The sequence below is a fragment of the Staurois parvus genome, unplaced genomic scaffold (genome assembly GCF_062004578.1).
Source record: "Staurois parvus isolate SC_StPar_1 unplaced genomic scaffold, SC_StPar_1.0 ptg000592l, whole genome shotgun sequence".
NCBI lineage: Eukaryota > Metazoa > Chordata > Amphibia > Anura > Ranidae > Staurois > Staurois parvus.
The window spans coordinates 2032806-2050586 of record NW_028318388.1 but is presented as its reverse complement, the minus strand read 5'-3'; the positions used below and the strand labels follow the sequence as shown (position 1 = coordinate 2050586).

At 45.3% G+C, this 17781-nt stretch overlaps 1 protein-coding gene across 1 annotated transcript in view; it reads right to left on the bottom strand.

Moving 5' to 3' along the window:
- Positions 1-819: 819 nt before the first annotated feature.
- The window catches only part of TMEM100 (transmembrane protein 100), a 32107-nt gene continuing 15145 nt past the window's right edge, over positions 820-17781 (bottom strand). The window contains exon 2 of the mRNA XM_089692544.1: positions 820-9819. Coding sequence (XP_089548670.1) covers positions 9355-9753 — 399 coding nt within the window. The 5' untranslated portion in view covers positions 9754-9819 and the 3' untranslated portion in view covers positions 820-9354. The remainder of the gene's footprint in view (positions 9820-17781) is intronic.

Here is a 17781-nt window from a genome sequence, read left to right as displayed (position 1 = left end):
CTATGTGTCTTGTCACCACATCCCAGACTAATTACTCATACTCCCAATCAGGGGCGGACTGACAACTCATGGGGCCCCCGGGCAATAGGGGATCATGGGGCCCCTGTGTCTTTGTCCAAACTCAAAAAAGCCTATGAAAAAGGTACCAGGGGCATCTCATGGGGCCCCCTACTGACCTCGGGCCCTCAGGCAGTGCCCGAGTTTCCAAATGGACAGTCCGCCCCTGCTCCCAATTGGATATACACTCACCGACCACTTTATTAGGTCCACCTTGCTAGTGCCAAGAAAATCTCCCCCACACCATTACACCACCACCACCACCAGCTTGAACCATTGATACAAGGCAGGATGGATGCATGATTTCATGTTGTTTACACCAAAATTCTGACCCTAGCATCTGAATGTTGCAGCAACCAGTCTGCCCATTCTCCTTTGACCTCTGACAAACCAGGCATTTTCGCCCACACCGCTGCTCAATGAATATTTTCTCATTTCAGACCATTCTCTGTAAACACTAGAGATGCTTGTGCATGAAAATCCCAGAAGATCAGCAGTTTATGAAATACTCAGACCAGCCTGTCTGGCACCAACAACCATGCTACGTAAATCCCCTTTCTTTCCCTTTCCGATGTTCGGTTTGAACTTCAGCAAGTTGTCTTCACCACTTCTACATGCCTAAATGCATTCAGCTGCTGCCATGTGATTGGCTGATTAGCAATTTGTTTTACCAAGCAATTGAACAGGTGTAGCTAATAAAGAAGCCAGTGAGCATATATGAGACTTTTTGAATGTCAAAATTATTATACCATCACTACAAAATTAAAGTCATAATAAATCTTTCATTTTTTATTGCACATTTAAAAATCAAATATAAAAATGTGGGCTTGTTGAACAGGTACAACAGATATACACATATATAAGCTGATGAATTGTTACAGGTGATAACTTCAGTATTGGAGTTCCTGTTTGCGCTAGACTCAAGTGTACCTGTGCTTTCTTTGAATGCAATGCTGGAATCTGGTATCAAAATTTGAGCTTCTCTGGTTATCTTTTAAAATGCCCAGGGAGCCCCAACTCAGAGAGGCATTCTTACGACCATAAAGTTATGCGCTTGGCCCTTTTTTTCCTCCATCCATCTTTGCCTCACTATGGGTTTGTAAACACCACATTGATGGACCAATAACTCTGTATGAAAAGGTGTGCCAAGTTCCAACTTGTTGAAGTCAATATTTGGATCATAGGGCACCCTGGAATCTGTGGCTCCTGGCCATTATAGAAGATACTAAAGGAAATGTACAAGCTTCACAATTCCTGCATTGACATTCTGATGCCAGTTTAAAGCATTCAATATACAGTAAATATACATTGATTTAAAGATGTTTATTTACAGGAGAGCCAACATACATGAATGCAGGAAAAGCTATTGAGAGCAACAGCCAGTCAGATTCTCCTTAGTTTTTTAAATTCCTACTGCAAAATTTGGACCTGGAATGTCATTAGTTGTTAATAGCAGCACCTCTCATGTTTTTCCAAAATTGGCTCAATTTATTGTTGTATTTCAGCAGGAACCGACTGCGATTCAATCCTTCTATGGGCAGGCTGGTTGTACTGAAGTCGATCCATTGGTGAACTTCAGTACAACCAGCCTGTCAGATGTTTTTCATGGCCAAAAAGGCTATAGCCACCAGCAGTGATCATTAATTTCTGCCGGTGGGGAAGGCTTCTGGCTGGCCAGACACAATAGCACTCCGGGAGGGATTCCCCCTTCAACACTGTATGTTGAGAAGGAATCAAGCCATTTTCTTTCCTTCCACCCGTGGTGGAGGGAAAGAAAATTGCATAACCTGTGTATTGCTTAAGAACCTTATCTCCTGATGGCAGACTGTTACCCAGACAGACAAATATGGTGTCTCCAAAAAAAAACTGGACAAAGAACATTCTATTTGCCAGGAGTATGCCCTGGGGTATTGCCTTCAGAACAGCTTTTCACTCTTTCCTCCTGGGCCACATGCTTCATGTTAGTATGGAGTCCAGGTAACAGCAAAATCAACTGCACTGTGAGGGGGCTGGCTCATTTTTAAAATAGGATTTTAGGAGATCTTGTGGTTCCCTTGCCCTACATTAGAGCAGCTCACTGCACTAGACGTATGCAGGGGTGTATTTACCACAAGGCAAACAAGGCATTTGCCTAGGGAGGCATTTTTCATGGGGGCAGCAGTGCCCCTTGGAAGAAGGGACGGAAGAAGGGACACACACGGCATGGGGACCAGGTGTGTTCCGAGAGATGCTATGGGTTTCATGACGGTGTATGCACAGCCTGACTCTCGTTCCTGGGCATGTCCGGATCTGTGAAAGTGAGTGTCTTTTTCTCTCTTGCCATAGGGGATGGCGGCTGGTGTAATGGGGGGCAGTGGTAGTGGAAGGCTCGGGTGGAGGGCAGGGGTGCTCTTTGTCAATGTCAGGCTCTTTCTGTGAGGGGGGCGCTAATTTTTGTGTTGCCTAGGGCAGCACAAAACCTAAATACACCACTGGACGTATGCCTTGATGTACTTGGGACCCATCATGTTTTTAAAACACCAGTCCACAGCTGATGAGCTCTCCTAGGGAAATTAGACTGCAAGCTTCTCTGGGGTAGAGTCTGATGTTCATGGCAAATTGTTGCATGTCACACACTGTAGCATATATCTAAGCAGGTAACAGCATAATAGGTAACATTAAATAAAATGACCAAAACCCATTAAGGGCAACCCATGTTAATGCTCATATTCTTCTAATACTGTTTACCCAAAACAAGGAAATACACTTTATTTTTTTAGCAACTGTGACAAGATGTAAAGAATTATGATCACAGAAGACACAGCCACTATTGTAGCAGCACTATTTTTTTTAATAAAATGTTTGTTTTATACAAAAAAAAAAAAAAAACAGACTAGAAAGTGCTAGGTTTAATAAGTTTAACGTTAATTTATAAAAGTTAACACTTTGCAGGTACAAATCGCACTTTAGACAAATAGAATTACATTTATCCACCTAGATACACTGTAAATAGAACGATTAAAAAAAAAAAAAAATCTACAAGTACCACCAGTATCATTCACTGCAGCACACAAGTACTGACTTCAGGTGTCTGCATTTAGTTCATAGTCACCGACTTAGAATCAAATTGTGAATTCATGCTCACCCTTATATTGTCTATAGGAAATATAACAGACATTGAAATTTTCATTGCTGCGTTTTTTCAAGGGATTCCCCAGTATTCAACAGTTCACCACAGCACTGAAATGCATTGATGACTCTCCTTCCTACTCTCACTTTTGTTAATAAATTAATAAGTTAACAGATCTGGTTCATATATGAAAAAATAGCAATAGTTAGAGACTTGCAGGCAAATATAAAAAGTTATTTCACTGGGTTGTATACCTTCCATGTGTTATTGGCTGACACTTAAAACAAGTAGCGCTGAAGCCTGCTAACAGCTTGTTTGAATTGATAGTCAGCACTCCCATTAGGATCTATGTTTCGTCATGCCAAAGTGGAGCTGAATGGTGCTTTAAAGTGTATGTCATGATAAAATAATGAAAAAAATCATATGCAGTACATCACTCCAAAACATGCACATGTCCCCATGTTTTATCCCTTTGAAGGCTCCTCACATACAGAAAATGCCTCTTAATCTGCCAGAACCTAGGTCTGGGTATTGGCTGGCAACACACGAGGGTTGGTTTACAAAAGGCAAATAGATTGTGCACTTTGCAAGTGTAGTTGCATTCTGCAAGACCATTTGCTCCAGAGCTTAGTAAATGAAGGGAAGCTCTACTGACTTCCATCATCCAATTATGTGCAAGCAAACATGTTTTTTTTTTTTCCTTTCATGTGATTGGGTATTCTTTGCAAAGTGAAGCTTCATTTCATTTACTAAGCTCTGAAGCACAAGCCTTTGCAGAGTGAAAATGCACTTGGAAAGTGCACAGTCTATTTGCCTATTAGTCTATTAATTTATTTAAGTTGTAAATCAACCCCAGAACATTTTAGTGGAGTGGTGTAAGCCCTGCTCAGTTGTTTTTCGCTAAGCTACTCAAACCCTCCCACTCTGCTATTCTCTACAAACACAGACAATATTGTTTCTATACTCCAAAATAAGTACTAGGAGTACTAATTAGACTTATTGAGGTAACACAGGAAGTGTGTACAGGACAGCACTGAATTTCTTACATGATCAACAGGTATTTTCCTTTACAGTTAGTGAAACGGTATAACAAATGCTCTCAATTGTGTATTTAGCAGACGAGAAGGGAACAAATAGAGGTTCATTGGTAAAGCCCACTTTTGGGCAAAAAAAAAAAAGTTTTCACATGCAGTCGGGCTGTGCCCACACTGCATGGGTCAGCTGCTTGTTTTGTCTAACAATAATATCAGGAATAGTCCACATCTCAAGACCACTGGAGCACGGGGATGCAGGACTGGTCTTGTACTGGGAGGATCAGGTAAGTATATCTCTCTTCTCCTCTCCCCTAGACAATAAAGAGTAGTCAACCCATGCAGTGCAGGCACAGCCCCAGTGCACGGGAAAACTTTTTGTTTTGCTTGGAGATGGGCTTTAAGGTTTACATACTTTAAAGGTGTCAGTAAAGCTTCTTGAAGCTTGCAAAAACCTTGGAAATGCTTTGCAAAAGTCTGCTGCACACGCTGCCCTTACCCAATCTGAATTAGAATTAGAGACTCCTCAAGTAGTGAAAGGGAAGTTGGTGCCCACAGTTCAAAACTCAAGTCAGCTCCTGAAAAGTCATTCTCAGCCAGGGTTCTATGTGACCCTTAGGTTCCTCCAGAGGTTTCTAGGAATTCCTTGAGATGTGGCTGATTGACATCTCTTTTGATGATGCCTGCATAGTTTCAGGACCAGTGCCAAATAGCAAAGCCAACAGCGTGACATCAATTATCTTTTTAACTGTGTGGCAGCATTCTGACCACCACTGAAAGGGTTGCATTCTTCCTACTGACCACCACTGAAAGGGGATTTTGCAATTGACTCCAGAAGAATTGGCTTTATTAAGGGTTCCCCGAGACCTGAAAATTATTTCAGAGGTTCCTCTGGGGTAAAAAGATTGGGAAAGCCTGCTCTATAATGAACCATGATTTGTTACAATCGCACAACGAACCCCCTACACGTAGCAAGTTACAAATACATATCCTTCTTTTAGCTTGCTCAAATGATCCTATTCTTTTGCTGCATTATTTGTCTATGTTGTTCTACTATTTTGCATCATTGATATATGTTCTCTATTACTAGTATAGTTATTTTGTGCAAATGAACACTAGGAACATTCTTTTAAGAAATTATACATCAGGTTAATCTAATATTGCCTCCTAGTGCTAAAAATTATCTGTACAGTTATTATTATAGCGTAAATCCATATACAGTTCATATTAACATTGACTGCTGTTTCAAAAACTACATTTTTTCACTTTCAGGGCAGAAATTTTATAAAGCTGGCCATACATTATTATTTCATTGAAAACATTTAATTTACGAAACATTCTTTCAATTTCCTGATGGCTAGCGGGGTTCAAATCGGTGATCGATTTTGACTGTAGTGGTGAAAATTTTGAAGCAGCAGAATAGAAAAGTTTTCTTGAATTAATATAATTCTGATCATAAATGGGGTTTTGTTTAGGAAAAATACATATGTGCTGGGCACAAAATAAATGTCTGTAGTTCTGTTCAAGCACCACGTCTTGATGAAATTTGGAAGGAATTTCAAACTAAATTATGGTTAGATTGAATGCCCTGATCAGCAGTTATACAGAATTTCTATACAAATGTTCAAATGAAATTTTGCTGGTATATGGTCAGTGAAACAAAGCATGTCCCACGTGTCTTCTTTATTCATCTCAAGAGAGAGCTGTAAATGCAATACTTCCATATACAACTGAAGAATAATGTTACAATGGGCACCAAAAGGAACCGGATACTAAAACCCAAGAACATTGCAAAGGTAGAACAGTGGGGCCCCTGCTTCTAGTGAAGTCAACAGCAAGGATTGGTTAAGGTATCTCGACCAAGGTTCCATGGAACCCTATTGTTCCTCCAGAGGTTCTTAGGTTGCAATGAGCAATTTCTGCCTCTCGGATAAATTCCCACTGACACCATTGATCTTTTTAGCTATCTGTAAGGGGGTAATTCTTCCTAGTGACTACAAGTGTGAGGAACATTCTTTCCACTGACTATCACATTAATGTATCATGAGTTGTAGATATAGTAATTTTTAGCAGAGGTTCCCAGAGACCGGAAAGTTAATTCAAGGGTTCCTCTGTTTCGAAAAGGTTGAGAAAGGCTGGTCTAGGTAACGCTACCCTTGGGTCCTTATATTCTACTGTAACTACTTCAACTGTGCCATACTACCCCACACATATGAAGGACCATTCATGTAAAGCCTAAATCCAACCAAAGTTTTTATTTTTTGTTTTGGATAGCATGCAGAAAGGTAAGGACCTCTGCCATGTTTTCTGTCTAACTCATCTCTAGAGGAATTTCTTTTTTGTTCCTATTTGATAAAACTGAAACAAAAACACATTTTCAGTAGCATGGGAAAGGGTTAGAGCTTGTTTTCAAATTGTATTGCTCCCTTCCTCCCTTCAAGGGAAATGAGTGCAATTTTCCCAAAATGATGCTTCAAAACAGAAGGCAATAAAAAAACATTATTTGTAGAGTGGGGAAGATTAAAAACCTACATCAATATTTTTTTACTTTCTCATTTCCTGTCCAGGTTACAGTTGTCAGAAAGAACAAGATGTGAAGAGAAATGTCCCCAAAGGGGCACTGACATTATTGGAAACCTGTGCTCTCGGGAAAAAGATAGATGACACTGAAGCCTTGAGGTAAAGAAGGATGACATGCAGCAAGCAAAAGTCAAGTAAAAATGTTGTAATTCCTTAAAATAATGCTGGTAACCAGTTAATGGGATTGATTTACTAAAGGCAAATAGACTGTGCACATTGCAATTGCAGTTGTAGTCATTTTCCGCAGAGCTTAGTAAATGTTGTAAATTTCCATCATCCAATCACATGCATGCAAAAATGCTGTTTTTTTTAAAATTTCCTTGCACCTGATTGGGTATTCGTTGCAAAGTGAAGCTTTACCACATTTACTAAGCAGCCTAATTGCATTTAGTGAATCCACCCCATTGACTTAGTGACATACTATAGTGAGTTATAGCCAGGACACTTGCTTTTTTAGGAATAAAATCATTTGTATGTCATACCTGACAGGCATTTGTGAAGCCTTGCATTCTGGGTAGATCAAAGCTATCCAATGCTAAAGCAAGATCATATGACTGTACACCCAATAAAGCAGTCAGAAGATAAGATGAAGTAATATGTGTTAAGCTGGCCACACACATTTCAACTTTGCTTTGCAGTTTTTTTTGATTTGATTGAACTCTTTGATTGTATTGAAAGTACATTCATCCAAATTACCAAATAGTCATTATTTTAAAATCAGTTCAAATTCTGAACATAATTACAATAGTTAACAGTTTTAAGGAATCATCTTTTTGTCAATTTACTGCACGCATGCCAAAATCCAATTATTTTTTAATCCAGTCTCCACAAAATTAATTGAAGGTGGTTAAAGGTAGTTTTTAATAGATATGTTGGGAATATCAAAATAACCCACTAATCAAATATTTGGATTGAAACCTGTGAGGAAACCCTATCTGCCTTCCCTCATGAACTGGTACTCATATGTAGTTATGAGTTCGGGCATGTTTGGAGCAGGGGCGCACTGACAACTCATGGGGCCCCCAGGAAATAGGGGATCATGGGGCCCCTGTGTCCTCGCCCACACTCAAACCACACCCAAAAAAGCCTATGAAAGGTGCCATGGGCACCTCATGGGGCCCCCTACTGACCCCGAGCCCTCGGGCAGTGCCCGAGTATCCCAATGGTCAGTCCACCCCTGATTTGGAGTAGGATCCAAATACATGGGTGTGAGCCCACCAAGAAGCTGTTACCTGTATGGGTCAATCATGTGCCACTAGGTTATTTCCCACCTCGCAGCCACATGTTTACAAGGGACATCTATACGTCTGGCTGCGGAGTGCAGAATGTCCAGTCCGTAGATTCAAGATTCAAACACGTTGGTTTGACTCCTACTCCAAACATACCCAGGCTCATCACTACTCATATGTACAGTATATTACTATAGAGTTAAAAAGAGATCAGTATACTTTGACTTTATCTTACCTCTTTTATAAAGAAAAACTGCACTATCAATGCAGGTGCTTTGGCAATTCTGTGCCCCTCTGTAGCCAACGGGAATTTAAAGAGGGGCCATACATTACATGAAACAGGTTTGTGTTTGAGGCCTGCATCCTCCAAGTTTTGTTTACTCTCTGCTATGTATCCAAGTAACGTTTTCTGGTCACTACTGGAAGGAACTTTAAGTAAAAAGGACAGGAGTCACCAACATTAGGCTAAATGGTGCTTCAGAGTCCCCCATAAGCACCAAAAAGCAATGTATATAGTGGCAGGGAAGCTGTAGGCCACAGTAGACAAAACACACTGACATTTTCAAGTAATGAACAGAGTCCCGTTTAGCATTTGCTACTGCATGCAGATGTAATGACAGCTAAAGCAATGGTAACGAAAACACATATATCCTTTAAGTTACCTATGCACATGCACTAAATAGTAGTTTTGAATAGTAGACTGTATATGCACATTAAATTAGCAGATCAGAGCACAATAACTAGATTAACGACCGATCATACTAGCTGGACATTTTGAATGCTGAAGATCCTTCACAATTTAAAATGTCAGATTTTAGTACATGAGCTTGCTACGTCAAAGGAAAGCCATATACATGTCTGATAACCACTTATCTAATTTTCCCAGTGATTGGATAGAATGAGGAAAATTATTTTTCATCACTTAATAGCATGGGAGAAACCTCTTTCTTTCTCATTTGCAACACTTTGATTTCAGGGTAAGAGATAGTTGTCCACAATGCCTAAATCTAATATAATTATGTATCCAAAACCTCCATATACAGATCACAATGACTTCAGGCAAAGCAGCTATCACTATCTATTTCAAAAACATATTACATAGGAAGGTCAATTTATGGGATAAAAACTAAAATACTGACTGTCTGAATTCTGTTGAACCTCATTCATGCCAAATATTATGACAATATTCTCCATTGTATCAGCTTTCTCAGTCGTTTTACACTTTTGAACACTTCTGTCTCATACGAGCAAAATCCCAAGAAGATGGAGGGTTCTAAGAACCCCTCCAGCTGGTCCAAATGACTAAAGCAGATGCAGTCTCACCACTGTTCTCACTTTTCTCCAACTCTCAAGCAAATAAACTCCTTTGATTTGCCACCAGCGCTGTCTGGCTCTCTCTCCTTTTCGCCCTTTTATTCCGTTGTCGAATTTTCCAGCACAGAGCACTTGAGCAGACCAGGAGAAGTCCAAAAGATAGTAGGACCAGCCCAAAAACAGAGATTATTGATCCATGAGAGTTGAAACTATAGGCCACTGCTGTGACAACAACTCCTACTATAAGAATAACCACTCCGAAAGGTATTGTGCAGCGATAACAAGAAAGCTCAGCTCCACCCGTCGCTGCAGTTAGTTGGTTTTCATTGACTCTCGGAACCGTTATAATTACACAGTCATTGCGTTTTTCCATCATCATGGGATCTGAAGCCTTCGGAGGACCCAAGATGTCTTTAATTGGCTGTTCCACCATTTTGTTGCAGGAAAGTCTTAAATGATCTCTTAGAAAGTTTCGGAATTGGGTCCAAATTGTCTAAAGCTACATAAATACATGAAAGGTATTTAGAAACAAAATGCAAATACACATTTACAGTAAATAAATATAAAAAATACAAGAACTAAAGCACAAACAGACTTAAAAAAGAAAAGAATTTAAAGTATATCTAAGGCAAAACCTTTTTTGAGTCTTGTAAACCAAAGCTGGATTGATATTGAGCCATCAGCAGAACGGGAATGGGCCATGTATGGCCACCCCAGTTCAACAGGATGGGAATGTTGGAAAACTTTTTTCAATCAGTGGCTGCAGCCAAGTGGCCGAAACCACTGATCAGTGTGTTTTGACCAGCAGGGAGGTTTCCTCTTTCCACCTCATTTGTGGGGATGGAGGAATCCATTGTTTTTCTTCCAATCAGCCCACTGACTAATTGATTAAAAAAAAAAAAAAAAAAAAAGGAGGCATCTTTGGACAACTTAAATCTGTATCCCACTTGGGCAGATTTCTCTTTATTTCCTATCTCATAGTCCCAAGGTGAGAGGAAATCTTTATCCTAGACAATTATCGCCACAGCAAGCATTTCTATTGGAAGATTTACCCACAATCCTTTTCTGGCAACAACTTTAAATTTTGGAATTGTCTTCACTTTCCATTCTAAGGACAGTGGTCACTAGGACAAATAGAGGGAGTGAATAACCCCAGTGAAGACACAGATCGCAATGACAACTTGACTCTCCACTCTTCAAAAAATATGTTGGCTTTCAAGAGACTACAAATAACTTTAACAAATGTGCAAGTAGAACAAAAATATCTGCATGAAAAATTAGGTTTAAAAGTAATTGTTCCCATTATTCTTCTGGGAAAAAAAACTAAAAGCAAGTATTCTGTTTTGTGAAAACATTGCTTCCACTACACTATTTTTACTTTAAATATATTTCTATTCAATATCCAAAAATGTGCAATGTTTATCTTCAATGTAATTAATATTGCTTTGCGTAACCCAGCGTTTAATTCATGATAAGTAACCCAAACATATGTTCATAAGGTAAAGGTTAAATAAAAAAAAAAAAAGACTAGTCTAATAAAATAGCCCCTTGTTGGCGGAACTATCACAATGGGATATTGCTACTAGAAATTGATAATGAAGGGTATTTTTTAGCTTGCAAAGGAAATGTACACCAAAGTTCATTCTTTGCAACACGGTAGTAACTAGAGATGAGCGAAGAAAAATTCGATTCGACTGATTCGGCGAATTCGTGGACAATATTCGATTCGAGTCGAATAAATTCGCTGTGAATTTAACTTAAAAAAGGGTGTTTCTAGGCTTCAGAGAGACTTAATATTAGTGCAGAACACTGTACCTTTAATTTAAATGCCCTTGGAGTCTGCTGGGGAAGAGAAATAATACTGTCTGTCAGTATGACATGCAGATGAGTGCCGTCGATCTTAGAATCACCGCACACTTCACTCATTTGGGCAGTCACGGGGCCAAAACCAGTGTTTGGAGCCACAGTGTGGCGGTGGAGGCAGCAGCAATGGGAGGCCATACAGCAACCTATGACAAAATGGAAACCAGCAGGAGCGTGAGGAGACCTGAAAGTGGCACATGGCAGAGTGGGAGCAATGGGAGGCGGTACAGGGACCCAGGTCACACTGTGGGCCCAGCAGCAGCGTGACCAGGCGGTACGGGGGCCCATGGCCGATATGGGGCTTGGTGGCACCTATGGAAGGCCTGTAATCTGCCAGCAACCTATGACAAAATGGACAACCGCAGGAGTGTGAGGAGATTTCAAAGTGGCACATGGCAGAGTGGAAGCAATGGGAGGCCGTACAGGGACCCAGGTCACACTGTGGGCTCAGCAGCAGCGTGACCAGGAGGTACGGGGGCCCATGGTCGATATGGGGCCTGGCGGCACCTATGGAAGGCCGCTAATCTGCCAGCAACCTATGACAAAATGGACAACCGCAGGAGTGTGAGGAGATTTCAAAGTGGCACATGGCAGAGTGGAAGCAATGGGAGGCCGTACAGGGACCCAGGTCACACTGTGGGACCAGCATCAGCGTGAACAGGCGGTACGGGGGCCCATGGCCGATTTGACCTCATTCATCCCATAGTCCTGCCGACTCACGAATAGCGTGGCCTCCTCAAAGGGCCTGAGCAAGCGCAGGTGTCACACATGAGCTGACAATGGCTGACATCTAAGTTACACAGGGAGTACCTTTATCCGCTTTTAACATCAGGAAATCTGTGATGGCCTTTAGCTGTTCGTAAAGGCGGTCTAACATATGTAGGGTTGAATTACACCTTGTTGCAACGTCACAGCATGAGGAGTCGGTACGGGGGCCCATGGCAGATTACATGTCTGGCAGCAGCAATGGGAGGCCCGTAATCTGCCAGCACCCTATGTCAAAAAATTTAACACACCAGCAGTGTGAAGAGACCTGAAAGTGGCACATGGCAGCAGAGTGTGGCGATGGAGACAGCAGCAATGGGAGGCCGTACAGGGACCCATGAGAGACTCTGGACTTGGCAGCAGCATGAGGAGGCGGTATATAGGGGCCCATGGCAGATTAGGGGCCTGGCAGCAGCTATGTGAGGCCCGTAATCTGCCTGCACCCTATGTCAAAAAATTAAACACACCAGCAGTGTGAAGAGACCTGAAAGTGGCACATGGCAGCAGAGTGTGGCGATGGAGACAGCAGCAATGGGAGGCCGTACAGGGACCCATGAGAGACTCTAGACTTGGCAGCAGCATGAGGAGGCGGTATATAGGGGCCCATGGCAGATTAGGGGCCTGGCAGCAGCTATGTGAGGCCCGTAATCTGCCTGCACCCTATGTCAAAAAATTAAACACACCAGCAGTGTGAAGAGACCTGAAAGTGGCACATGGCAGCAGAGTGTGGCGATGGAGACAGCAGCAATGGGAGGCCGTACAGGGACCCATGAGAGACTCTAGACTTGGCAGCAGCATGAGGAGGCGGTATATAGGGGCCCATGGCAGATTAGGGGCCTGGCAGCAGCTATGTGAGGCCCGTAATCTGCCTGCACCCTATGTCAAAAAATTTAACACACCAGCAGTGTGAAGAGACCTGAAAGTGGCACATGGCAGCAGAGTGTGGCGATGGAGACAGCAGCAATGGGAGGCCGTACAGGGACCCATGAGAGACTCTGGACTTGGCAGCAGCATGAGGAGGCGGTATATAGGGGCCCATGGCAGATTAGGGGCCTGGCAGCAGCTATGTGAGGCCCGTAATCTGCCTGCACCCTATGTCAAAAAATTAAACACACCAGCAGTGTGAAGAGACCTGAAAGTGGCACATGGCAGCAGAGTGTGGCGATGGAGACAGCAGCAATGGGAGGCCGTACAGGGACCCATGAGAGACTCTGGACTTGGCAGCAGCATGAGGAGGCGGTATATAGGGGCCCATGGCAGATTAGGGGCCTGGCAGCAGCTATGTGAGGCCCGTAATCTGCCTGCACCCTATGTCAAAAAATTAAACACACCAGCAGTGTGAAGAGACCTGAAAGTGGCACATGGCAGCAGAGTGTGGCGATGGAGACAGCAACAATGGGAGGCCGTACAGGGACCCATGAGAGACTCTGGACTTGGCAGCAGCATGAGGAGGCGGTATATAGGGGCCCATGGCAGATTAGGGGCCTGGCAGCAGCTATGTGAGGCCCGTAATCTGCCTGCACCCTATGTCAAAAAATTAAACACACCAGCAGTGTGAAGAGACCTGAAAGTGGCACATGGCAGCAGAGTGTGGCGATGGAGACAGCAGCAATGGGAGGCCGTACAGGGACCCATGACAGACTCTAGACTTGGCAGCAGCATGAGGAGGCGGTATATAGGGGCCCATGGCAGATTAGGGGCCTGGCAGCAGCTATGTGAGGCCCGTAATCTGCCTGCACCCTATGTCAAAAAATTTAACACACCAGCAGTGTGAAGAGACCTGAAAGTGGCACATGGCAGCAGAGTGTGGCGATGGAGACAGCAGCAATGGGAGGCCGTACAGGGACCCATGAGAGACTCTGGACTTGGCAGCAGCATGAGGAGGCGGTATATAGGGGCCCATGGCAGATTAGGGGCCTGGTAGCAGCTATGTGAGGCCCGTAATCTGCCTGCACCCTATGTCAAAAAATTAAACACACCAGCAGTGTGAAGAGACCTGAAAGTGGCACATGGCAGCAGAGTGTGGCGATGGAGACAGCAGCAATGGGAGGCCGTACAGGGACCCATGAGAGACTCTAGACTTGGCAGCAGCATGAGGAGGCGGTATATAGGGGCCCATGGCAGATTAGGGGCCTGGCAGCAGCTATGTGAGGCCCGTAATCTGCCTGCACCCTATGTCAAAAAATTAAACACACCAGCAGTGTGAAGAGACCTGAAAGTGGCACATGGCAGAGTGTGGCGATGGAGACAGCAGCAATGGGAGGCCGTACAGGGACCCATGACAGACTCTAGACTTGGCAGCAGCATGAGGAGGCGGTATATAGGGGCCCATGGCAGATTAGGGGCCTGGCAGCAGCTATGTGAGGCCCGTAATCTGCCTGCACCCTATGTCAAAAAATTAAACACACCAGCAGTGTGAAGAGACCTGAAAGTGGCACATGGCAGAGTGTGGCGATGGAGACAGCAGCAATGGGAGGCCGTACAGGGACCCATGACAGACTCTAGACTTGGCAGCAGCATGAGGAGGCGGTATATAGGGGCCCATGGCAGATTAGGGGCCTGGCAGCAGCTATGTGAGGCCCGTAATCTGCCTGCACCCTATGTCAAAAAATTTAACACACCAGCAGTGTGAAGAGACCTGAAAGTGGCACATGGCAGCAGAGTGTGGCGATGGAGACAGCAACAATGGGAGGCCGTACAGGGACCCATGAGAGACTCTGGACTTGGCAGCAGCATGAGGAGGCGGTATATAGGGGCCCATGGCAGATTAGGGGCCTGGCAGCAGCTATGTGAGGCCCGTAATCTGCCTGCACCCTATGTCAAAAAATTAAACACACCAGCAGTGTGAAGACACCTGAAAGTGGCACATGGCAGAGTGTGGCGATGGAGACAGCAGCAATGGGAGGCCGTACAGGGACCCATGACAGACTCTAGACTTGGCAGCAGCATGAGGAGGCGGTATATAGGGGCCCATGGCAGATTAGGGGCCTGGCAGCAGCTATGTGAGGCCCGTAATCTGCCTGCACCCTATGTCAAAAAATTAAACACACCAGCAGTGTGAAGAGACCTGAAAGTGGCACATGGCAGCAGAGTGTGGCGATGGAGACAGCAGCAATGGGAGGCCGTACAGGGACCCATGACAGACTCTAGACTTGGCAGCAGCATGAGGAGGCGGTATATAGGGGCCCATGGCAGATTAGGGGCCTGGCAGCAGCTATGTGAGGCCCGTAATCTGCCTGCACCCTATGTCAAAAAATTAAACACACCAGCAGTGTGAAGAGACCTGAAAGTGGCACATGGCAGAGTGTGGCGATGGAGACAGCAGCAATGGGAGGCCGTACAGGGACCCATGACAGACTCTAGACTTGGCAGCAGCATGAGGAGGCGGTATATAGGGGCCCATGGCAGATTAGGGGCCTGGCAGCAGCTATGTGAGGCCCGTAATCTGCCTGCACCCTATGTCAAAAAATTTAACACACCAGCAGTGTGAAGAGACCTGAAAGTGGCACATGGCAGCAGAGTGTGGCGATGGAGACAGCAGCAATGGGAGGCCGTACAGGGACCCATGAGAGACTCTGGACTTGGCAGCAGCATGAGGAGGCGGTATATAGGGGCCCATGGCAGATTAGGGGCCTGGCAGCAGCTATGTGAGGCCCGTAATCTGCCTGCACCCTATGTCAAAAAATTTAACACACCAGCAGTGTGAAGAGACCTGAAAGTGGCACATGGCAGCAGAGTGTGGCGATGGAGACAGCAACAATGGGAGGCCGTACAGGGACCCATGAGAGACTCTGGACTTGGCAGCAGCATGAGGAGGCGGTATATAGGGGCCCATGGCAGATTAGGGGCCTGGCAGCAGCTATGTGAGGCCCGTAATCTGCCTGCACCCTATGTCAAAAAATTAAACACACCAGCAGTGTGAAGACACCTGAAAGTGGCACATGGCAGAGTGTGGCGATGGAGACAGCAGCAATGGGAGGCCGTACAGGGACCCATGACAGACTCTAGACTTGGCAGCAGCATGAGGAGGCGGTATATAGGGGCCCATGGCAGATTAGGGGCCTGGCAGCAGCTATGTGAGGCCCGTAATCTGCCTGCACCCTATGTCAAAAAATTAAACACACCAGCAGTGTGAAGACACCTGAAAGTGGCACATGGCAGCAGAGTGTGGCGATGGAGACAGCAGCAATGGGAGGCCGTACAGGGACCCATGAGAGACTCTGGACTTGGCAGCAGCATGAGGAGGCGGTATATAGGGGCCCATGGCAGATTAGGGGCCTGGCAGCAGCTATGTGAGGCCCGTTATCTTGCAGCACCCTATGTCAAAAAATTAAACACACCAGCAGTGTGAAGAGACCTGAAAGTGGCACATGGCAGCAGAGTGTGGCGATGAAGACAGCAGCAATGGGAGGCCGTACAGGGACCCATGAGAGACTCTAGACTTGGCAGCAGCATGAGGAGGCGGTATATAGGGGCCCATGGCAGATTAGGGGCCTGGCAGCAGCTATGTGAGGCCCGTAATCTGCCTGCACCCTATGTCAAAAAATTAAACACACCAGCAGTGTGAAGACACCTGAAAGTGGCACATGGCAGCAGAGTGTGGCGATGGAGACAGCAGCAATGGGAGGCCGTACAGGGACCCATGAGAGACTCTGGACTTGGCAGCAGCATGAGGAGGCGGTATATAGGGGCCCATGGCAGATTAGGGGCCTGGCAGCAGCTATGTGAGGCCCGTAATCTGCCTGCACCCTATGTCAAAAAATTAAACACACCAGCAGTGTGAAGAGACCTGAAAGTGGCACATGGCAGCAGAGTGTGGCGATGGAGACAGCAGCAATGGGAGGCCGTACAGGGACCCATGAGAGACTCTGGACTTGGCAGTAGCATGAGGAGGCGGTATATAGGGGCCCATGGCAGATTAGGGGCCTGGCAGCAGCTATGTGAGGCCCGTAATCTGCCTGCACCCTATGTCAAAAAATTAAACACACCAGCAGTGTGAAGAGACCTGAAAGTGGCACATGGCAGAGTGTGGCGATGGAGACAGCAGCAATGGGAGGCCGTACAGGGACCCATGACAGACTCTAGACTTGGCAGCAGCATGAGGAGGCGGTATATAGGGGCCCATGGCAGATTAGGGGCCTGGCAGCAGCTATGTGAGGCCCGTAATCTGCCTGCACCCTATGTCAAAAAATTAAACACACCAGCAGTGTGAAGAGACCTGAAAGTGGCACATGGCAGAGTGTGGCGATGGAGACAGCAGCAATGGGAGGCCGTACAGGGACCCATGACAGACTCTAGACTTGGCAGCAGCATGAGGAGGCGGTATATAGGGGCCCATGGCAGATTAGGGGCCTGGCAGCAGCTATGTGAGGCCCGTAATCTGCCTGCACCCTATGTCAAAAAATTTAACACACCAGCAGTGTGAAGAGACCTGAAAGTGGCACATGGCAGCAGAGTGTGGCGATGGAGACAGCAGCAATGGGAGGCCGTACAGGGACCCATGAGAGACTCTGGACTTGGCAGCAGCATGAGGAGGCGGTATATAGGGGCCCATGGCAGATTAGGGGCCTGGCAGCAGCTATGTGAGGCCCGTAATCTGCCTGCACCCTATGTCAAAAAATTTAACACACCAGCAGTGTGAAGAGACCTGAAAGTGGCACATGGCAGCAGAGTGTGGCGATGGAGACAGCAACAATGGGAGGCCGTACAGGGACCCATGAGAGACTCTGGACTTGGCAGCAGCATGAGGAGGCGGTATATAGGGGCCCATGGCAGATTAGGGGCCTGGCAGCAGCTATGTGAGGCCCGTAATCTGCCTGCACCCTATGTCAAA